The sequence below is a fragment of the Drosophila obscura genome, unplaced genomic scaffold, assembly GCF_018151105.1.
Source record: "Drosophila obscura isolate BZ-5 IFL unplaced genomic scaffold, ASM1815110v1 contig_109, whole genome shotgun sequence".
In the NCBI taxonomy this organism is placed as follows: Eukaryota; Metazoa; Arthropoda; class Insecta; order Diptera; family Drosophilidae; genus Drosophila; species Drosophila obscura.
In genome coordinates this window covers 854,057-877,357 of record NW_024542690.1, presented here as the reverse complement: position 1 = coordinate 877,357, position 23,301 = coordinate 854,057, and the positions used below count along the sequence as shown (strand labels likewise).

The window sequence follows — 23,301 nt, the reverse complement described above, 5'->3', positions numbered from 1 at the left end:
CAACACTCGGGGTGGTGCGGATCTCTTCTGGATGGACAAGAGTGGTGCCTCGACTTGCACAGACGGCACGTATTTGTGGAATTACAATCCTTTACTTGATGAGATCGACTTAGGCAGTTGAAGCACAAATTACCCTCCATTGCAAACGTGCGACGATCCACAACGTTCATAGCTTTAAATTGAGTGCACACATACAGACTGTGTGGCCCGTGACAATATACGCAACCACGAACAGACGTAGTTGGCACGTCCACATGATGAGAAACTGCACGACGTTTGAGAGAATCATGAACTACTGTTAGATCTTGACAGGCGAAGAGAAAGGCGAACAGGTCATTTATGGTCACATTTTCCTTGCAAGATTCACTGGACGTAGCTTATGTTTATGTTTGTTATGTTATGGTTATGTTTGAACCTTTTGCAGTTGGCAGCGAAAGAAAGTTTTGAATGAACGACCGCGCAATAAGTGATTTTTTATTATAACGATTTTTTAGCCTCTCCCATGCGTCCTGGTAGTTATCGTCAGTAATGGGATTTATATTATTTAATTATAAATTTATGTTTAATCAGAGACAAAGCTTCACCATCTAGATACGACTTTAAATAATGGAACTTTTGACAGTTGGAAAGACTACTCTTCTTGTCGACTGAGCCTAAGAACAGATCACTAAACTGACACCAATCTTCGTATCTTCCAGAAAATGTAGGAAGGCGTATTTTCTCGAACTGCTCAGCGGGTTGCGCTGAGTCCCGCATCTTCTCCAAAAGTTGTGTTTGTCCCTCAAATAGGCGTTCCACAGTACTAGATAGCAATAGATTTGACGAGTCGTGTCCATTATCGTGACTTATCCGCTCACTTATGGCTCCAGGGAGAACGGCATGGGCACTATAAAACTTTTCCTCATATTCGGCGATATCCAAATCCGGATCCACAAATCCGTCTTCCTCATTATATTGAACTAGGTCCTCAGAGAGCTCCATAAAGCGGTTGAAAGTTGCAGCCAATCGGTCCAACTTGTGTTCCAATGTTTGCACAGACGTGCACGACTCTACAAACTCCTGAGCCTCCGTAGATGCGCGAGTTAGTTGGGATTTGCACGCACCACGCTGCTGAATTATGCGATGTACGTGAGTCTTCATGATAAACAGCAATATCACTCAATATATTTCAAATAAAATTAGCCGGAGATCCGGCTCGAAGGACCAAAAACATCTTATGGTTGCGAATGAGTGGACTGTATTAATCTTTATGTAGTTTTATTTTATTCATATATATTAGTGGTTTAAATGTTATTTGCACAGCGGGTTATATACAAAGCGGGGGCGACAAGAGCGGGGCGGTACTAAATACCCGTGCGGGTACTCGTAAATATAATTTTATACTGACTCAACTCCACAAATAAATTCGAGCCCATAAGGAAATTAGAAGATCACGCGATGCGACACTCCAATACCAAGACGGTGCACATCGATGACTTTGTGTGCAGCTGCGCGTTTTGGCTATACGTGTGAGAACAGTTACAGAACGTTACAGTTAAGTTTTTGGACATAAGCAATAAGAACAGCGGACAAAAAATATTGACCTAAAACTAAGCGATTAATTTCTCAACAGCTTGGTTTACGTGATTATTCGACATTTTTGCGTCAGTTTAAATACAGCAATGTGACATCATGCACCTGTACGAAATCCGTCTCGTGAAAGATTGTGAATCGTTTGACACAATTTTTCGCGCATTTTAAGCACAGGCAGGTACAAGGCATTATCTAATTTAAAAGCAAGTCCAAATCAGTTTTAGGAATACCCAGACTGCTAATCTTTATGTAGCCAAATAAAATAATCATCGATATCAGTACATCGGTAACCAATTGGTTCACTTGGTTTAAGTGTTGGCTAGATTTTTTTCTTCGAACTACGGGTTGTTAGGTTAGAATCATTCCAATAAAACATGACAAATATATTTTCTTATGATATATATCCCACAAAAGCAACCATGTTAAAGAATATATTAGATTGTGCGACAGTAATAATGTACTTTTCACAAGAAACAAAATTAAGTTGTAGGCCGAGATGAGCGGAACTTCCTCATACTTAAAATTTGCAATATATGTACCCCAAAACCTATTTTAAAAATTCAAAAACCGCAATTCGTTTACTGTTTGCACTCTCATAATTTTTACTTAGAGCACCTGGTAATATAATGGATACAACTGAAGATATAGCGACTCAAAGATTAAGTTTTCTACCTTGCTTAAAGTGTCTTCAACTTTGGGATTTAACAAATTTGTTGTTTTATTGTATGGTATTTAGACATTGACTTTTTATTGACTATATTCTTAACAAAATAAGCTTCTAATAAATAAAAAAAAAACCAAAGTCTCATACGGGTTTTATTATTAAGTGTACCCCAATTTATATTGCTTCCTAAGTATCCTCTAAGTATGAGGGAAGTGATCTCGGCCTACAACCTAATTTTTGTCTCGTGACAAGTACATTTAAAAGTTTCTCATTTGTAGCAGTGCTATCAACAACATATATATCGATATATCTATATTTATCATCCCTATTGCTTATCAAACAACATTTTCTAACAAAACAAAAAAACTTTAGAAACAAATGCAACGATGGCAGACATGCTGACGCAGCTGGCGTAAAGCAAGTACGTTTTAGTTTAGTTGTCCCATTACCATTTGTTAATATATTTATTTGTACGTTCAGCAAGCCGGGTTCGATTGAACTTCAAAACTCAAGTCTCAAGTGGCGAGAAATGGAAAATCCAGAGACCGCCGCACTTGATTTTAAGGAAGTTTTTTAAAAAAGAGCTTTTGCTTGAAAGAATTCAGACTGGAATGAAAAAATTGCTATTCAAATAACATTTAAGGCCAGTTTGCAATGAAAATAAATTGATTAAAAATATTTGAAAATCATCTTTTTTTAGCATATGCGTTTAATTAATTCACATAATAGCATAACACCTTGAATGCATTTCGCTTGTAAAATGTATACATAGTCACATATACATAGTATGTAAGAATACTAATGATGACGAGCTCATTTCGGCCATGTATTTACATTGCAGGACTTAACGTACATATTTCTTAGTCTATGACTTAATAAAATATAGATTGATTTAATGTTGTAACATTTTAGCAAAATAAAACTCACCACAGGAAAATGAAAATATAAATAAAAACGAAGCCGACATCTAAAAGTCAAGCTAGAATTAATTTGTTATAGTGCTTTCAAATCTGTATCTAAATTTCTACTGTATAGGTAGATTAAACAAATAAGTTATGTTTATATATACATACATATACATCTATTTCGGATATTGAATATCAACTTAATTTACATGTGTGAATAGAACCCTCCTTTGAAGTCTAAAATGATGTACATAAGTATCTTTTAGTTGAGCGTTCCCCGGCAGCCTTGAGCGCCACACAGACATGGAATTTTTTCATCCTCCAAAGGAAACTTATAATCGTAGGTTATTTCCTCATTGACCCCAATAGGTTGCTTTGAATATATGACTATCTTTTTCTCAGACTCTATTGTAATGACTTTTGCATAGCAGTTCGGCTGCAATTAGAAGTTGGAGAAATAATGTACGTATATTATAAATAGTATTCATAATTTCATAACATTACAAGCAATACTTACATTGCAGCTATGGTTTATAAATCGGGCCAAATTTCCACATTTGGTGGCATCGATAATGGTTTCCATGTCGATTCGAAACAGATAAGAGCTCCCAATTCCAATTGCCTCATATTTTGTCTCTCTTAAATCGGCCACGACAGGTCGAATCATTTGTCCGACATATTCAATTACCATTTCGTCAGCTGCTATGGGCTCCATTGCAAATAGTCCCCAATCGTGTATGGCAGATTTAGCAAATTTGAGTTGTTTCTTTCGGAACTTGAGCTGGTTAAATTTCAAAAGCTCTGACTCGCCCATAGATCCAAAGGCTGTCAAAAGTCGTCGCTGGTTGGAGCGCGCCTCTCGCGAAATACCTTGCATTTTAGATATTAATTTGTTATGGTGGTGATTCGTGAGTGCTGTGGGTTCATCACAACGATCTTCGTTTTCGGCATCATCAATGTTGGCCTTAGCATGGTGATACTTGTGCTTTGCCTTTTCCCGTACATCCAACTTGTAGTAGCCTTCGGTGCGAGCACATCCCGTCTTATGGCGCATCAATTCGTCATCTTTTCTGCGCTTCTTTGGCGGCGGTGGCCAAAATGCACGGTCCGTTGTGCAGTGATCTACCCAATGAGTGTTGTTCAAGAACATGCTGGGAAGAGAAAAAGTTGCGGATTAACCAATCAAAAACTGACCGAAATAATATAAAATAAAATAAATAACTTACGCATATGGCTCCTTCTGCAAATGCTCAATATAGCTCATCTTAATAAACTTGATGTCTTCCGCGTCGATGCCTTTCGTTAGAAAAGTGTACAAAATAACCATTTCCTCGTTTTGATCGCGAGCTTTGTACATCTCGTAGGGAACAAAGTTGGCAGTTTGACGGACAAGTTCGGCCAACGCGTCAGTGATGGGAGCGACTTTATTCTTTGCATTTGACTGCCGAGGGACTGAGTCCTTCTTTTTCTTTTGCAGTCGTGTTGAATCCTTGCGTGGTCTGCCTGGGCCAGGCCTCGATATTTGGCTACCACCAGCCACATTTTCTTGTCCTTCAAATCTATTCTTATTCCGCGCATCAGACCCAATCCGACCCAAGGTGGATTCTGTGAAGGATGCAGACTGCGCATGTGGCGGCAAGGAGTAGCAGTGCTCAAGAGCTACTTGGCTTGCTTGCGATGCTTGGCTGGAGCCTCCATCTGAAGAATGCGGTGATTGCGTTCCCTTTTTACTGTCGTTTATGCTGGAGCACGATTGCTTTTCTCCGTTTAAAATCGTTTGTGCCTCAACCACATCTGTGGTGTTGAGATTACTCTTTAATTTTCCATCGAGTTCAGCGTTTTTGCATGCAATATTTTCGATATACGTCTCGGGAATCGGTTTACTTATCTCATCGACAAGTTCAGCTAAAATATTAATGCCTGGGGTCAGTGGGACCTCTGCCACATCCACAGTTTCTGCCATATCCCCACTAGGTTTATTTATAGTTTCTAATTTACGCTCCGACATTGAACGACTTTCTGAGAAAGAGTTTTGGTTGTTCTTCTGCTGCTCTTCCAAAAACTCACGCTCTATTTGAGCCATGTACTCGGTATTTCTACGTCTCTTTTCCTGATATTCGCGCTCTTCATCCGAGTCGCTGTAAATGCGATCGTATTCAAAAACTGGCTTTCGGGGATCAGTATCATCGAACTTTTCAAGGGGCTCTTCATTGTAGTCTGGCGGCGGAACAGGGGTCAGAGAACGACGAGATTCATCAACCATTTTTCGGATATTCTTTAGTTCTTCTTCAACTTTTTCGTCCTCTTCCTCCAGTCCAAAACTGCTGTCTTTGCTTATGTCCTCAAGGTCAGACGGTATAGTGGATATGATCTTTGTTCGCAACGCAGGCAAAAAATCTCTTCCGGCAGTACTTTCCATTTCTGCATCCGAGTCCGAGTAGATATTTTTCTTTTTCGTTCGACCCCGTTTTTGAACATGCATTCGATCTATGTCTCTTTTCTCGTCCTCAGAATCTGAATATATGTTCTCAATATTATCATCACTAGGTTCTTTGAATGCCACACGCCTGTTCTTCTTAATCAGTCTGCTCTTTCGATTAAGATTTCTAGGCGGATGATCGTCGTCAAAGCTATCCTCCTCGCTGCTTTTTTCTGTACCATCAGCAGCGTCGTTGCCTTCATTTTCTGCTTCGCTAGAAGAGGATGAGGACGATGAAAAAAAGCTCGACGCGCTCCCCTTTCGTTTTGAATGCATTTCAGGTGACGGCAGTCGAATAGTCACAATTTCTCTATCCAAAACCCGTTCCTTCGCATTTGATCCTGGTGCCTCAAAAGCGCCCATGTTCGAGTCCTCTTTCTCGGAGTCGGAACGTTGTACCATTTCTTCTTGGTCGCTCAGATCTCTTTCGAGGGATATCCTTTGATGGGGTATAGGACTCGGATGCTTGCAAATGCGTCGAAACGATGGCAATTTGGGCATTGCTGCCCTTATACCTATGCTAGAGAAGCTTTTAAAATCGGACATTTCCACTTGAGTATTGGCAAGTTGATTAATGCTGGGAGGCTTCTCACTATCAGGATTTTCCCTTATCAAATTCACGTTCGCGCTATTCTGCCTCAAGGTGGTGGTGGCCTCCATTGAGTCGGGCAGTGGTTTGGAGCGTGCCTTCAATGTGTGTTCATCCCACCAAGATTCAAAGTTTTTAAAGGCGGTTATCTCAATCATTCGCTTGTTCACATCGCGCTTTAGGATCTGCTTTAGCTCCTCCACAATGTAGTTAATAACCTTTTTCACATTATCCTTTATCTCGTCGTTTTGGTCCGATGGGGGGTACTGGTAGCCATATGTCTGGGCATAGGGATCCAAGTTGAATGAGCCAACACCAGACAAGTATGCTGGCTGCATATATGCGGGGTTGGAAAAATAGCGACTTGTCAGCACGGGGTTGGCCGGGATGCCAGAGGGATAATGCCCATAGTCCGAAGGATGATAATAATAGGGATGCTGGTTGGAGGTATTGGGATGCATATATGGTGATAGAGGTTTCTTATTTGCTCGATCAACTGCATTGGGTAACGCATGTTGGGATTCCTCGTGAGAAGACAAACTCGACAGAGACATGTTGTCATCATCCTTTTCACACTGTGTAAATCCGCGTTTGCATCGCTTATTCTTCACCATTATATCATCATCACTTGATATATCGCTTGCACCATGCGATTGTTGCAAGTCAGATATCTTCTTGTCGTTCTTTTTCTTGTTATCCGAATTATTTGAATCGGAAAGCGAGCGCGTTTCATTAGCCTCAACCGCTCCCTCAGGCTTTGACTTATCCGTTTCAGAGTCGCTACTGTCCATCTGAAGAAATGGGGGTGCATTTCCGAATGTCTTTCCCTTGAATATAAGGGCTATTCGAGTGTCCAAGTCAACATTTTCTGTTTCTACGTTTGGCTCTGCAACAGTCTTCCCCGTATTCGGTGATTGGGGTTTTGTGCTCGCTGATTCCAAGAGTGAAACAGTTTGTTTTTCAAACTTTTGTGGGGGAACTGGGGGGTCGTCCCAGTTCTCCTCTTCTTCTGGAGGCGGAGGTGGGGGTGGCTTTGGCTTTGGTTGGAAATCAGGCTGCGGAGCATTCCAACTCTTATGCTCTGACCAGGACTGAGTACTGTCTGTCATGGAGTAGTGGCTGCTGTAGACATAGCTCCCAGCAGGCAAGACAGATGCTGAGGTGGCAGTATAATATTGATGGTTTTTTGAGGACGAAGAGCTGTTTATATCCGTTTCAGTGTATTCGTGACTTGTGAAACGCTTTTTATACTTTATACTCACACGATCTCTTCGATCTCTGTCAGGCGATCGATCCCGATCACGATCGCGCTCTCGGTAGTCCCGCTCCTTTGATACACTAAAACGAAGATCTCTCTTTTCCCTCGAACGGTCACGGGATTGGTCGCGAGATCTATTCCGCTCTCGAAAATGATCGCGTTCCTTTGAACGGTGATAGTCCCGCGATCTGGTGTCAGGGTCTCTAACCCTATCACGTTCTCGTCCAGTGAACAGTCTGTCCCGACTATCTCGACTATCCCGTGCGGGGTCTGGACTTTTATCTCTAGACCGCCGGCGATAAAAATGCCGATCATGGCGTACTGACGATCCGTACTTCTCACGCATCGCCCGATCACGATCATAACATCTTTCTGCGGAATGTTGACTGCTATCCTTGTAATATCGATCCCGATCACGATCACGATCTCGGTCTCGATCACGATCACGTTCTCGCTCCCGATCCCGCTCCCAGTTGCGATCCCTGCTTCGTTCCCCAATGTCAGAAGTCTTTGGAAAAGAACTGTATCCACTATTTAAGTGATCCACAGCGCTCTTCTCACTGTAATCGTGGCTATAGTCGGCCAAGTCGGGCTGTGAGCCCAGTGCAACGGCAGGATGTGGTGGCGCTTTTGTGGCGGTGCCACCCAACACTGGCTTCGGCACAACTGGATTCGTTAAAGTCTCAATATGTTTCCTTAAAATCGCACCAAAGGGATCGCAGAAAACATTTAAGATCTGAAACAAAGAGGTACATACATTCAATGCAAATAAACGAAGAACGAAAAATCATCCTTCATACCTTTCCCATCACCGACTTTTGATTGTACTTCTCAACGAACTGCCGTGCACCCTTCGTGCTCTCAAACACAATGCGAGCAATGCCCAAATGCTTGTTTGTTGTGGGATGATGGTATATGTTGATTTCGTCTGATGTCCCACACTTGTCCAACAGGCTGGAGAGGAACTGCTTATCGATGTTGTCGTTAAGGTTCACAACAGTAACTTCAATCGCAGGTGGCGTTCCCACGTAGTCCGCATCGATTACAAATCTGTAGTTTCATTTAGTAGGTTTAGTTTCTTAGTTTCAGCTTTGAACCTGGGGAACTTCTTAAAACATACCTAGGTATAAGCAACAGCAGGGGCTCTACAGGTCTGGTTCGAATTCGAATAAGAGGGTTGCGTGGATCCCTGGGCGTTATTGTTGGATATATAGGATCGCCCGGTACGACGCCATCGTAGCGATATAGTTTGGCGCCACATTTCACTAGCTGCGGATCAGCCAGTAGCTTGAAATTTCGGTGCATTTTGGTTTGCGATATGGCCAGTGCATTGTTACTGCTGGTGTTGGAGGCGTTGATGTCGCGGTCGTTCTGCATGTGCATCAAACAGTGCGTCTGGTCGCCCGACGATTCAGATCCGTTTATAAGCGAACGCGTGCTGTCTAAATATCCGTTCCCATTGCCGGAACCGCTGTCGCCCGTCTTTATGGACATAGCCGCTCGCCACGTTCACAGAACCTTCCTAAAATTGCATACGATACTTTTAGCAGTCAACACGTAACATTTTCGTTAATAATGCAATGTTATGGTTGTTATCAAACAAAATTAGTTCACATTAGAGTAACGTAACATAAAAACATACCACACAAATGTATCTGATCCGTCGGATTGCCTCAGCTGAGAACGCGGCAGGCGCCAGCGTTACTTTCCTACGGGCTCTCGGCTTCAGTTCGTGTCTGTAAAATTATGAAAAGGGTGAATAGCAGACTCGAGAGTGTAAATGTGTATTTTTTCATTTAAAATAGCTCTATTTATTCTCTCAAGAAATTGTGCATAGTAGGTCCTTGTTTCTTTACTTGGATCTCAATCGGTTAAGCAAATTGTGAAAATCCTTAAGCAGCACAATACTCAAAATATAAAATGCGAAGCAAAAATACACAGAAAACGAGGCCTCCAACTCGTAGGGATGCAACCGTGTATCTATCGATGTATGTTAGTCACAAATATACCCTTCACGGCACTACACTGAACTAGAAAATTGTGAGACCAGGAATAAAAACTGAATAAAATCAATTATAAAAATTGTTCAAAATTAATTTAAATTTAAATTCTGACCGATTATGTTATTTATCTATTTCGTTTTTTGATTTCAATACAAATATCATCAAAAGATGTACACACGAATATATTTTCTGAAATTTTGTAGAAGGTCATCTACTGGCCTAAACTCACACTATCCAAACAAAATTAACAACAAATCGTGTTACGGTGTGCATAATTTGGTTTATACTACTGATCCCGATGTCGCTAAAAAAAAACGCATTAAAACTAACGAACGCAAACCTAAAAAAGTAGTTGAGTTGTGTTTGCAATTTCATACAAGTGAATGTAAAAATATATGCAGGAATACCATTGTCATTTTTAATAAAACGATATAAGAGGCACAGCGTTGCTTTGTAAAATAAATTGTATGGCAGCCTCGCTATCCCAGACATCATAGTCCGTCGTGTTGCATCACAGCCAATTTCTGAAAAAGGTTTATATTAATGTTTTGTGGATATTATAATTGGATTTAAAATTCATTGACCATACTATTGTGTGCTCCATTACATTTCTCGTTTTAATTTAAGTTTCTTAAAATCATGTTTATGTGTCTCTTATGTACATATAGGAAAAAAAATACAATTAAATTTATAGACATTTTCAACAATTGCAGCTACAAATATGGCCTTTAGAAGTTTGTTTTCGATGCCTGTGGTTAAGGCCGACGATGAAGAGGAGTTGGTTGATCCCCAAGCAGCATTGAGGGTAAGAATAATAAATCTTGCACTGAAAATGCGATTACATATATGGTTTTTGTTACACATCACATCAGGAAAAATGCCAATCAAAGGGTCATATCGAGTCCTTGTACAATAAATACCAGGAGTGCAATGATCGTGTTAACGGGCGATCCAAGACCACGGAGACGTGCATGGAAGAGTTATTTGACTATGTTGCTGAACTGGATCACTGCGTTGCACACAGTCTGTTCTCAAAACTGAAGTAATTTAACATGAATACAGCAAGATAAGCTTATTCTTTGAAAATATTTGTTAACAAATCAGTAGTTTAATAAACGATGCTTGTGAATTCGTTTTTTTTTTTGCGCTTTACATTCTTACTTAAAGTACTCTACCTTTTTCTACCTCACTAATGTATATACGTGGATATTTCCGACCCCTTTTTGATCAGCATCTGCATAGAATCACTACACTACACATGAATTTTTAAGTGGCTGAGTTGGGACATGTTTCGTCATGTCCTTCGGTTCCTAGTTTGATGGCATAGACTTTTATATCTCCGGTTGATATTTGCCTATCTTGGAACTGATGACGGTTGTCAGAAAATTAAAGAATGTGCTCAAATATTCTCGATGATTGGGATCGTTATCAGCCCGCATTGCCCCTGGACAAAACCGTGTACATTTCGAAGTGTTGCATTTAGTCACTCGATTTGCGTTCGACTTTATACCGCATCCTTTTTTTTTAAAGGCCACTAAAGCAACGGATCCTAATTAAAGGAATATGATGTCTTTCCTCGATCTTTTGAAAAATTACCTCTTATACCTTGGTCTCCTATGTTCTCTGATCCTCATTGCACCGATCCATCCCCCTTTCATGGGAATATATCGTGATTGTATTTGTTATGGTAAGTTAAAAAAGTCCAAGGTTTGTATGGCATCAAACCGACTGTATCTCATAGACTTGGCAATCCAAATAGTACAGGAAACAAATTAGATTATTGTTTTTTGGAAACTTTCAAGTTTAAGAAATAATATAATCTATTGATTTAATTAATTTACATTTCGTCTTTGTCATCTTCAGGAATCGGCAGAATTGTGAATTTAGCTAATTGTTGGGATCGTCGCTCCAGTTTCATTATATATATAAATATAAGTTTATTAATTATTAGTTTAATGTGTAAATAATTTATAAATTTAAATACATAAAATAAAAAAGTGGGTTTTATGGTTGAACTAAAAAATAATGGGTATTCACAAATGTTGTTAATGAAAATATCTAGTTTCAAAGAACTAGTTCAACTGTGAGTCGAGCACAGCTGCTTTTGCAGCGATAACAAAAACAGCCGTCTACGCCTCATATTAATTGCACAGGGTTTTCATAAAATAAACTTTACTATTAATTTGGAAGAGAACAATTTTATTTATAATGGGTATGTTTCGCAAATAGGTAGAGATTGTCTTAAGTTTTCGGTGTTTGCCCTTATTTACGTACTATCAATTGTTTTATTTTTTTTGTTTTACATACAAATGTATGTGTGCATGCAGCTTAGCTTGTACTTTGTCAGTTTTCGTAAGAGATCTGTTCTATGTGGTAATTTTTGTTGTTCAGGATTTATGTTTATATTCATGAATATTCATATTTACAGGTTGCAACGACGCAGCTTCCGTTCAAAAACTGGAAAACCACTTGGCGTTATTAAAGGAAGAATATACAAAGTTGCAGCGTAGTTATGCGGAACTAGAGCGAAAGTTTAACGAAATTGTTGCCTCATCAGCGGATGCAGAGCTCTCTGGAGAACTCAGTAGTTTTGTCTCCAGACTAGCATTGACAGTCGCTTCATTGTATGGGCGTCCGACATATTCAGATGTTAGCATCCGAACAAACACGAAAACAGTTCCAGCACATAAGTTTGTCCTCCATGCACGATCTGAGAAATGGCGCGACGATGTGTTGGGCAGTACTCAAGAGCTCGACTGGAGCGATCTAGAGGAGGATGTTGTTATGGCTCTGTTGCGTTGGATTTACACCGATTTAATTGATTTACAGCACGACCGATTGGCGTTAGATCTACTTAAAGCTGCGCATCGATTTGGGCTACCTGCCCTTTTAGGCTTGTGTGAGCGAGCACTAGTAGCTTCGGTTGGAGTGAGATCGTGCGTACGATTTTATTGTGTGGCCGAAGAAGTGGCAGCGTCTACGCTCCTAGAATATTGTTCCGGCATTATATCCACCCACTGGGATGACCTAACAGCCCAAGACTTTGAACATATGTCTGGCCCATTACTGTTTAAAATGCTTAAGAATAAAACGAAACATCCACTACACGCTGCAGTGAGACTCCTGAGGGAAGACGTCGTGTTCCTGTGCCTTGTGGAGAATGATGACGCAGTAAGTTAATTTAAACTTTTTTCGTGCCCTCCAGCTCGTACTGATCATTCCTTCAGTTGGCTGCTATATACAAACATACATATATATGTACATATATACATAAATTCTGATTATACATTTTTCACAAAAAAGACTTAAATTTTATTAATGAAAGTTGGTGGTCTGTTCAATCTAAGCACGCTTTACTATAAGAACAAATTATACATATTTAAAGAAAAATTCACCGAATCAACGATTTGAATGTTCATTTTACTGAATTTCTATAAAAACTACTTCTATTCCTTCTCATTACCAAACCAACCAAACAAAACACATGCATACCAACCTGCTAGAAAAAGAAAAGAAATATATTTTAAAGTAAACAATTGGAAAGATTTTATATATGTATATAAGATAATATAGATTTATATATATATATGTATAAGAACTACAGAGTTCTATTAGTTCGAACGGAAACTGTCATCTGCGCTTAGTGCGTGAAATTAATTACAGTTCTAACTTTCTTCGTCTCTTCGTCTCACCTGCCGTCATAAAGTCTCGTTAACTTGGGTACCAAAATCGCCTCCTTATTTGGCAGTCAAGATGTTGGATTTCATTTGGACTCTTATTTGTTATCTTATATTCATTTCGGCCACATTCCAATAAAATTTTAGCAACCATGAAAAAAAAAATGTTTGTGTTGATAAAAAACAAAATGATTTTTGTCAATCGAAAATCAATACACACGATCATTTGTCAATGGCAATAATGACTAAACTGAATAATGTTATTTGAAATTATTTTTTCCTTTCCTGATGTAGCTCCCAGCTACTATTGACATTTCTCAAAACTCGAAAAATTCTTCAAACCAAAAGGTATAAATCAAATGATTTAGGTACTATAAATGTTTTTGGAACATTCGGCAGTCAATTGGGGCGTTATGTCAGCAGTTTCATTTCCTTTTATTTGTAGCTAATAATTTTTGGAAATGAGTTTTCTGATTGAGATTGTTAGGATTGGTGATTGCTGTATACTACCATTAATATAAGGAGAATTATAGCATTAAACAACATATAATATCCCTGGAGAGCCTGAGACCACAGTTGCAATAACTCCATCACTCATGTTACAGCTCTGTTGCAGCTGATAATAATAATAATGTTGAACCATGTGGTAGCATCCGTTGTTGTACAGTATTTTATTTAACAAATTTTAATGAGTACTTTTCACGAGCTATGCGACATTTACTCGTAGGTTAAATTTGCACATTTAATAATTTATCACAATAAAGCACTTAAATCTAATGAAAAAGAAGCTTTCCCGTATAGATATTATTTCAGTCAGCAGGATTAGGTACTCGGAGAAAGCATGAGCCACAAGGTTTGAAGTAAAACAATAAGGATCATAATATTTGGGTCAATGCTAGGTAGACTTGATGAATTGCACAGTTCTCCGCGGCAGTAACAATTTATTTTTGCTGATCCCGCCAAGTGATTGTCTTTTACTTCTGTGCACCCCTCATCGTACACTTCCTGAACCAGGTGCTCTTGTTCCCATTGTTTATTGCGGAATATCTGAGAAAAGAACAGACAATCAACATCAAATATTCAATCAAATACAATCTTGTCAATGATAGATCAAACCTGAGTGGTATTCTTTTGTTGGGCACATCCTCTTGTCACAGCTTCTTGCTTTTGACCATTTTGTAAGTGTAAAATAGAAATTGTTTTCAAACACATTGTTGAATATGGGCAGGGCGTCATGTAACCATCGTTCTCCTCAAATTTCGAGCACAGTGGGGTCGTAATTGTTCGGTTCTCCACGACATACTTTTCTATAGTTACGGAGCACTTATAACATTGTAATATATCAGCTAATGAACCTTTTCCTGAAAGTGAAAAAAAAATTCGGCATTCATTTTAAAGTAGCATTAAAATATGTATAAATTTCCTGGGTTTCCTATTGCAGCAACACAAGAAGTTTATTTTATTTTTATTTTTTAGCATATTAATCTTAACAAGACTATCACATGCTCGTACTTCTTAATTACTATGCATTCGCTTTATTTATCAGTACTAAGAACCTTTTTCCACTCAGTAACGAAAACATATTGAGTCGATCTAGCCGTATCGTGTTTCTGAGTTCATCATACTGTACAATCGTATCAACAGAGAAAAATTTTCGTTCTCACCATCACTTGATAAAAAATGAATTCACTTTTAAAATCTAACGACCTTCGAAACTCAATCCAAATAAGTTTTGTGCACACACACATTCGTTATTTCCACGACAAATATAAAATATTATAAGAGGGTTTGGTCATAGCAACCTGTGCAGTTTACTATAAGCAAGGTTAATGCTTGCAAAACTAACCTCGTCCATAATTAAATAAACTCCAACGCTTCGATATCAATGATTCCTCTTAAATACTCCCACCAGCGAGAAAAATATTTATAAGTATCTTCAACTTAACTTGAGAACTTAATTTATCTTGAAATTAAATTGAATTATTTATCTGGGTAGTGATAATCGGGAGTGCTAACCTCTGCTTCCAAGAATATATCTACATGGGACAGAGTATCCCGCGCAAACTCTCGTTCTTTAGAAAAGGAACCACACATTCGCTTACAAGTAGTTTTTTTTCTACACGACATTGTGGACTGAAAGATTTTTCTGTCTATGTATGTATGTATGTATATTTATACCCTCCTGAAGAATGCAAAATACGATATGTCTAGGTTCATTGCGACATAATGATAATGTCGAACATCCGTTGACATAGTGACAACACTTGTTCGCCATAACAACGCAAGGAACATATTTACAAATGTATGTATTTAGATTATGTACATTTATGTTTTAGATTGCAATTGTTAGCTATCAATGGGTAAGAAATATGATCGGTAATTTTTGACCGACACAGCCAGCTACATATTTATGTAAATATGTATACCATTATGATAAGGCAATCCTACTCTTTTATTGACTGCAGCAAAGTGAGGAGCCTGTGAAATGTATTGGGATAGTATTTGGCTTTAAAACTAAGGGACAATTTTGAGTAGAAAAAAACTGACGGATATGGATTCGACTTAGCTGTTGGTACTGGTCAATATGTATGTACAATATGATATTTCTCGTTCCAAGAAACATCGGAATACCCTCTGGAAATATTACTTTGAAACCTTTAAACATAGAGAGGAACTTAAATTAATTATTTTTCCAAAAACAATACAAACCCAGCGTTACTGCAACAAAAAATGAAAATACTCCGTTCAATATGTAGCCTCTGCTACCTGCTCCTGCTTGAGGGCTGCATGCCATGATTGTATTTCAATGTTTCTGCCAATGCTCTCGCGGGTTATAATTTAACTAGATTTTAGAAATCGAAAGTTAAAAAATTTACTGCATATTTCTATGTTAGTATGTATGCATGTATATATGTATGTATGTACTGCTCATTCACATTCAGTCAGAGACCAGTTCGCCGGTAATGGGCGAAAGTGGCCCTGAGACTCGTACACACATACATGGTACGGGTATGTATGTATGCATGAATTAGCTCAGTGCTGCTATGATTTCCATACATTTTTACATACATTTATACATATTTCACTTCCGGTACATGTTTAAGTAACTAAAAAATAATTAAAAATAAATACCTTACCCAAAAACATACATATGTATGTATGTATTCATGCACGGTTTATTCTACGCAGAACAGACTTGTTTTCTGCAAACAAACACACGCATCACTGTGAGCAAGTGGCAAAGACTGCGAGGCACTGGTCACTTGTAAGTAACCTACTACTAGCCGCCGCTCTGCTTAATAGAATTGAAACAGCTATGAAATTTTCTACATATGTACGCACATACATACTTAGATATATCGATCGACATGTTGAACTAGAGATGGTCAGGGCCCTGGGGTAAACTCAGCGCCTGAAAAACTAAATTCGTGCTGCGAGACCGAGACCAGTATGCTATCGATAAATGTCATTCGCGCAACATTCCTCAATTCTGTATTATACATAATTTCTAAATGAAAGCTTGAAGGCCTCTTCGCTCTATACCTTCGTATTTATCTTAGTCTACAATTATATAAATAAATAAAATAAAATAAATAAATATGTACAATATGGGCAGTTTCAACTCGTGCGTGCTCGTGCTCTCGATTGATAACCATGTTGGTCAGTACTTCAAAAGCATGGCTCTTCCGCCCATCTTTAGTTTAAGTTTTATGCGTACATGAATAAATAGTTACATACATACATATGTAAGTAAATATGTATATATGTAAATGAATCGATGCAAAACACTTCACCTTTTTTTTATTTATACATGGATGGCTTTCGAGTAATTACCCTGCAGTACGGGTAAGCGATGTTTAAGACATCACACATCGATGGCAACGTCATGCAGCTCGATGACATAAGCGATGACCTGCCATACGATGGGCTGTTTACTTTAACACAGGGATGTCCTAGGAGCATAATCGATGACATAGTAAGCGAGAATTAGCCGAAAGTAAGGCCTTAATAAGCGATGAATTTCCCTTAAAAAGTAAGGCCTTAATAAGCGATGAATTTCCCTTGAAAAGTAAGGCCTTAATAAGCGATGAATTTCCCTTGAAAAGTAAGGCCTTAATAAGCGATGAATTTCCCTTAAAAAGTAAGGCCCTAATAAGTGATGTATTTAAGTACAAATTTTGATATTTTGATGAAAAAGGCATGGGTAAATTCTGTTTTAAAATATTAAATTTCTTTTATTTATTGTTTTCTTATAAAAATGTATACATATTCACATTTTTGTGCTGTGTGTTCTTTTTTCCACAGAACCTTTTTAGTTTTTTTGATTTGCTCATGTTCGTAAGGTCGTCGTGGTCATTCAACTGAATCGCCTTTAAACTAAGATGAGTTAATTAAAATATTTTTCAATTTGTTAACAATGCTCTCAGTAGATCAGCAGTGCATTTGCGCCAAAAACAAAAGACTCGCCAAGATATGTACCTGTTCGACTCAAGCTTTGCAAGAACCACTCGGGTTTTTTTTTTTTTTTTCGTTGGAAATGAAAAATTTCGTCCAAAACGCATTTAATTTCGCAATATCACATTTTCTTCATTTTTTACAACGCACAATAGACTATTTTTAATTAAATGAAACACTGCACTTACCTGATAATAATTTTGCCCAAAATAAACAAAACCTGCGTCTCACTTTTCACCGCACAATTATAACAACGTTGTCGACGCCGACGGCAAAACCTAATTCTGTTACGGCACGAGTCGTAACAGAAAGAAACAAAGAAAAACGAGAAGGAACGTGTGAGTCGCTTCTGGGGACGCGACTCTACTTATACCCGTACTCAGTCAGCATATACATTTTTGAGCTTATGATTATTTACAATTTTATAAAAAAAAATAAAAAATTTTACATTTTACATTTTTTTGCTACATCTGCTATCTACATCTACCTATACAATGTATATTCTACATCTAACATGTAGATTGTACATATTCCATTTAGATTCTACATCTCCTCCGCTAGGGGTTGCTCGCGCACTGAACGCGGCAGAGTGTGCGAGCGAGAAGGAAAATGAGTTGCTTGGTTGATGTCAGGAGGGGGCAGGGGAAGCAACAGAAAATTAATTTCTTCATTCTGGCTATAATTCGATCCGATCTAGTTCAGATTTGGCAATCTGGTAGATATGGGCATTTTCTACGATACTGCGTTTTTAGTTTTATCGTATCTTTAAAAATGTGCCAGCCACAGATTTTCGTCCTTTGTGTGGACGGAAGGGGGCGGGGCGAAATTTTGAAATACACTTGTAGCAGTGTGATATCACATGAGTGTGGAAACCAAATTTGGTTGCCCTATCTCTTATAGTCTCTGAGATCTAGGCGCTCAACAAGACGGACAGTCAGACAGACAGACAGACAGACAGACAGACAAACAGACAGACAGACGGACAGACGGAAAGACAGACATGGCTATATCGACTCGGCTATTGATGCTGATCAAGAATATATATACTTTATGGCATAGGTCGGCAGCGTCGTATGCACTGTGCATAGGAAAAAATTTCGGGCAGCGCAGTCGGCACACGTACAGCGTAAAGACTTCGTGTGGTTTCGTTATTCTGCCTGATGACGTACCAGCAGAGAAAAGCATTCGTGTGCCCTTTGCACAATTCTTCGGCTTTCGCAGCGGCAGAGAAATAAGTAACGTATTTGACTTCGTGTCTGTTGTTTTCGCACACAAACGCACCAAAAAAATGTATGAGTCTGTGTGCCGACCCCTGCTTTATGGAGTCGGAAAATTTTCCTTCTCTGCGTTACACTCATCCACTTTTACCACAAATCTAATATACCCCTTAACTCTTTTTTGAGTACGGGTATAAAAAGAGTTTGGTCTGACCGACGCGTCGATCGCGACGTCGACGTCATATTCTACTCGTCTGTAGCAGCGGCAGAGAAATAATCCTGAATGACGCGTAGTTGACATTTGTCATCGCTCACTTCTGGTACTGCAGGGTATGAACAATATATGTACATGCATATGTATGTTTTTACATATGTATATAAACATCTGCATGCTTGTTTTCATATGTAAAAAAAACGACATTCGAATCGAAAATTCTCAAAATGAATTGAGTGAAACTAAATGATACGCCGGAAGAGTTTGAGTAAATGAGTGCGTTCACGTAAAACTCGGACGCACAACATTTAAACGAAGAGGCATTTGAAGAAAAAAATAGGGTTTTATAATTGTTATTTCGCCCCCACAAAGGACGAAAATCTGTGGCATCCACAAATTTGAAGATACGAGAAAACGAAAAACCTATTATCGTAGAGAATGACCATATCTACCAGAATACCGAATCTGGATCAGATCCGATCATTATTATAGACAGAATGAAGAACATTATTTGACGATGCTACCCCCTTCCAGTGCTGCAGCGCTACTTATTCTTGCTCTCGCTCACACACTCTGCCCCGTTTAGTGTCGGACCTTTGGCGCAGGAGACACTGTAAATGTAGATAAAATAAAACTGCACCAACGGCACAGACTGAGTACTGGTATAAAAGTAGAGTCGCGGTCACTGAGGCAATGTCACATCGTCCCCTCTCGTTTAAAAATATGGATGACGGTGCGCAATGCTTTTTCTGGTGTGGCTTTGTGCCTGGTTTCTGCGTACACAAACGCTCTGAGACTACCGTGCCTAATTAATCTATATTTGTACATATCATGAAAGTGACCAAAATGTTATTAACATAGATAAGAACATGCTTACTTGGATGTTAATTTCCTAATTTGTGTCGTATTTCCAATTTTCTAGCTACCAGAGTTGGTAAACAGTTTGTCTGAACATGGTCAACTGCCGCTTCAAATGGCCCTATCGGCAAAAAATTTCCAGATAGCTCAAACCCTTGTGAAAAACGGAAGAGCCAATATTAATGCGTATGATGCCAAGGTAAGCACCAAATCAAATATAAAGATTTCCTTTGACTAAATAACCGTTTCAACAGGGATCCACTCTATTAATTGATGCTTTAAAAAAAGGCGATGTTTTTTCGGCGAAATTTCTTTTGGACCAAAACTGCCTTTTAGATCTTCTATCCAGGTAAAAAACTCAGCTCTAATCACATGCAATAACTAAATAAGTGTGAAAAACTTCCGTTTTTCAGACCCTCGTCAGATACTGCGCTTCATATCATATGCAGTTACGTTGAGAGTCAGACTGAGCACGAGACATTTGAACAAATAAATGAACTAGGGAAAAACATTTTACAGCGCCAAGCTAACGTTAATGTTCAAAATGTTCGGGGCGAAACACCTTTGCACGTTGCGATCGAAAGCCAAAATATCATAATGCTAAATCAACTACTTGAAGTGCCTAATATTGATATCAACATGTGCACTTTCGATGAAAAGTGCGCTCTTGAACTATGCTTAACGTTAGAGGACGCAGATTTCAAGTTGGCTCAGAAACTGCTCAAAATGGGCGCTCGACCTAACCCTATAAAATCGGCAACTGGAGACAGTCTGCTTCAGATGCTCGCTAATGCTGGACAACGTTTCGAAGGCGCCGCCATATTTTTGGCAGACTTTGCTAGTCTTGACCATATAAACTTTAGTGGACTCTCTGCTTTACACATTGCAGCGACAAAGAATATGTCCAACCTAGTAACAAAATTGCTCACAAACGGTGCATCGTGCAATTTGCAATCAAATGAAAACGGAATGAAATCAGCTCTACATATGGCAGTCGAAGCTAATGCCATTCGTGCAATAGAAGCGTTTTCTCAAGTGGAAATCAATGCAACTGAAGTTCCTGATTTCAACTGCAAGGATATAAATGGCGATTCGCCGCTGGGTCTATGCCTATCTCTGAATAGAACTCATCTGGTCTCCATTCTTATAAAAGGAGGCGCGGATGTTAACGCAAGAAATAGAGACGACTTTACCCTTTTGCATCAAGCAATACTCAACAGCGATAGCGATACGGCATTATTTTTAATAGAGAACGGTGCAGATATAAACGCGGTGACAGGTAAAAAGAAAACATTCAAAGGGTCTTGTTACTTATTTTAATTATATATTTTATGACATTACTAGGTAAAAAGGATTCTACGTTGCAGCTGTCCATTAAGAAAGACCTCCCAAAAGTCGTGGACGCGCTATGCGCTCGGGGAGTAGCACTCAATGCCGCCAATGGAAAAGGGGATGCACCATTGTGGACCGCTTTGGAATTGGAATTTGAGGAAGTGGCACAGGTACTTGTGCGTCATGGCGTTGATACGGACTGTTGGAGCGAAGGTCCTGAGGGATGCCAGCAGACGCTCCTACATCGCGCAATAGATGAGAACAAAGAGTCTATTGCTGTATTCCTTATTCGTAGCCAGTGTGACCTGGACTCTGCCCGTCAGCCAGGGCCGAATGGGGAAGGTGGAGACGAGGTTCGAGAAAAAGCATCCCCATTGCATCTCTGTTGCCAATGGGGTCTCACCAAAGTACTTCAGACTCTAATTGATCATGGAGCTAATGTGAACGTACTGGATTCCGAGAAAAAAACGCCCCTTCACATATCCATTGAAAACCAACACGAAGAGATAATAACAATTCTTCTTTGTCACCCTGGTATAGATCTAAAGTTACGTGATATGTCTGGAAACACACCTTTCGCATCTGCCTTGGCCATACGCAACCATAAAGCCGCACAGCGGATATTAGAACGACTTCCTACTGCGGCGGAGCAAATGGATCAGCGTGGTCGCAACTTTTTGCATTTAGCAATCATGAAAGATGATTTAGAAAGCGTTCTGTTTTTGCTAGCTATACAAGTAGACGTCAATTCACGTGTGCACGATGCCAACCAATCTACACCCTTGCATCTGGCAGCTGCGTCCGAAAACGAAATGATCACTCGGAATTTACTTTTAGCTGGTGCCCGTATTAATGAGCGGGATGCTGTTCAAAAAATACCGCTGCACATTGCAATTGAGCGGGGAAATATTTCGGCCGTATCTGCGCTGATCCAAAACAGTGCAGACTACGATGCACCTGATGCCGAAGGTAACAATGCCTTGCATCTGGCTGTGCGTGGTGGTCAACTTTCAATTGTGCGGGAACTTTTGACAGAGTCTAGGGTAAATGCTGAGGCAACAAATTTGAAGGGGCGCAATCCTATGCATGAACTGTGCCGTGTGGTGGAGGACAATACTGCCGCGGCCATTTGTGAGCTGTTTTTTGAGTGTATGCCAAAGTATCCCATAAATACTCCTGACATGGATGGTAATACGCCGTTACTGCTCTCCTTCATGCGTGGCCAGGCGCCTCTTTGCAAAGTGCTTGTAAAGGCTGGGGCATGTTTGGGCACTGAAAATAGGGAAGGAATTAATATTTTTAATTTCAAACTAGCCACAGATCAACTTCTCCATAAGTTGTTGGACCAACTACCGCAGGAGTCACCGTGGGCAGAGTCCGACTTGTGCCAAGAATGTACCACAAAATTTTCTATTACGATGCGAAAACACCATTGGTAAGTATTTTAAAACTAAATTGACTGCCAAAATATTTAAATATTTTTTCTCGTTCGATATTTAATTAAGTCGCCATTGCGGACGTGTCTTGTGTTCCAAGTGTTCCAGCAACGATGTGCCTATTATTAAATTCGGAATAAATAAGCCAGTCAGGGTGTGCAGCGTTTGTTTTAATGTACTGCAATGTGGAAATGGAGGATTTTTGTAGTTATTTAAGTATACATTCGTAAACAAGAAAAATAATATTCAATGTGTATGTGGCTGCCATTTGTTAAGATGTCTAAATAAAAAGTTGTACAATAACATTTATTTAAATTTAGGGCTTTGCAGATTTCGGAGTGCCTCACATTTTAGACTTTATACATTTTTTTTGCCGTACAACCTTTACTATCTTGCGTGATATCGATGCTTCGGTGTTCGTAGAATACGTAGCCAGGATGGTGCCCTATATTAGTTCAAAACTTTAATGCAAGTCCAAACTTACGTAACTGACGAGAGGGTCCACAAGAAGATCTCGAATTTGTCCGTTGCAATTTTCTACAAGCCGTACTTATCCATCGTCGTCGCCCATCTTTCCCTAATCGAATAACGGTTCTTGGCCAGTGGATCGATTTCACACCCGACCTCATCTTAAGATCTGTA

General features: G+C 39.3%; 4 protein-coding genes and 1 long non-coding RNA gene across 19 annotated transcripts; 3 read left to right on the top strand and 2 right to left on the bottom strand.

Moving 5' to 3' along the window:
- The first annotated feature begins 1,909 nt into the window (after positions 1–1,909).
- LOC111068857 lies at positions 1,910–4,367 on the top strand. 9 transcript variants are annotated; one of them, XR_002607223.2, is made up of 5 exons: positions 1,910–1,924; positions 2,515–2,657; positions 2,717–3,481; positions 3,544–3,603; positions 3,666–4,367. It is a non-coding gene; the product is annotated as an uncharacterized LOC111068857 (long non-coding RNA). The 9 variants fall into 9 exon arrangements; XR_002607220.2 differs by having other exon boundaries at positions 1,914–2,029; positions 2,518–2,657; XR_002607219.2 differs by having other exon boundaries at positions 1,914–2,029.
- LOC111068855 (histone-lysine N-methyltransferase SETD1) lies at positions 2,915–9,441 on the bottom strand. 4 transcript variants are annotated; one of them, XR_002607215.2, is made up of 8 exons: positions 9,324–9,441; positions 9,110–9,203; positions 8,588–8,989; positions 8,268–8,517; positions 4,368–8,203; positions 3,659–4,292; positions 3,164–3,577; positions 2,915–3,107 (listed from the first exon to the last, which is right to left on the bottom strand). XR_002607215.2 is itself a non-coding variant. In XM_022358610.2 (7 exons), exons 3-7 carry the CDS (start codon positions 8,959–8,961, stop codon positions 3,404–3,406), a joined length of 5,268 nt encoding a protein of 1,755 aa, XP_022214302.2. In that variant the 5' UTR covers positions 8,962–8,989; positions 9,110–9,203; positions 9,324–9,441; the 3' UTR covers positions 2,915–3,403. The 4 variants fall into 4 exon arrangements, 2 of the variants coding, with proteins under 2 accessions (XP_022214302.2, XP_022214303.2); XR_002607216.2 differs by having other exon boundaries at positions 2,915–3,101; XM_022358610.2 differs by having other exon boundaries at positions 2,915–3,577.
- A 453-nt stretch (positions 9,442–9,894) lies between these two features.
- On the top strand, positions 9,895–10,605 carry LOC111068856 (cytochrome b-c1 complex subunit 6, mitochondrial). 2 transcript variants are annotated; one of them, XM_022358612.2, is made up of 3 exons: positions 9,895–10,003; positions 10,184–10,275; positions 10,343–10,605. In XM_022358612.2, the coding sequence occupies exons 2-3, from the start codon at positions 10,192–10,194 to the stop codon at positions 10,514–10,516; spliced, it is 258 nt and encodes an 85-aa protein (XP_022214304.1). In that variant the 5' UTR covers positions 9,895–10,003; positions 10,184–10,191; the 3' UTR covers positions 10,517–10,605. The 2 variants fall into 2 exon arrangements, with proteins under 2 accessions (XP_022214304.1, XP_022214305.1); XM_022358613.2 differs by lacking the exon at positions 9,895–10,003 and having other exon boundaries at positions 10,166–10,275.
- A 966-nt stretch (positions 10,606–11,571) lies between these two features.
- Positions 11,572–22,956, top strand: LOC111081485 (rabankyrin-5). The gene is made up of 7 exons (XM_041595402.1): positions 11,572–11,682; positions 11,899–12,641; positions 19,956–20,090; positions 20,146–20,240; positions 20,305–21,170; positions 21,236–22,658; positions 22,729–22,956. Exons 1-7 carry the CDS (start codon positions 11,679–11,681, stop codon positions 22,865–22,867), a joined length of 3,405 nt encoding a protein of 1,134 aa, XP_041451336.1. The 5' UTR covers positions 11,572–11,678; the 3' UTR covers positions 22,868–22,956.
- On the bottom strand, positions 13,785–16,475 carry LOC111068869. 3 transcript variants are annotated; one of them, XM_041595411.1, is made up of 4 exons: positions 16,285–16,475; positions 15,857–15,989; positions 14,264–14,508; positions 13,785–14,194 (listed from the first exon to the last, which is right to left on the bottom strand). In XM_041595411.1, exons 2-4 carry the CDS (start codon positions 15,939–15,941, stop codon positions 13,970–13,972), a joined length of 555 nt encoding a protein of 184 aa, XP_041451345.1. In that variant the 5' UTR covers positions 15,942–15,989; positions 16,285–16,475; the 3' UTR covers positions 13,785–13,969. The 3 variants fall into 3 exon arrangements, with proteins under 3 accessions (XP_041451345.1, XP_041451350.1, XP_041451346.1); XM_041595416.1 differs by lacking the exon at positions 15,857–15,989 and having other exon boundaries at positions 14,264–14,454; positions 16,285–16,473; XM_041595412.1 differs by lacking the exon at positions 15,857–15,989 and having other exon boundaries at positions 13,786–14,194; positions 16,285–16,473.
- Positions 22,957–23,301: the final 345 nt, after the last annotated feature.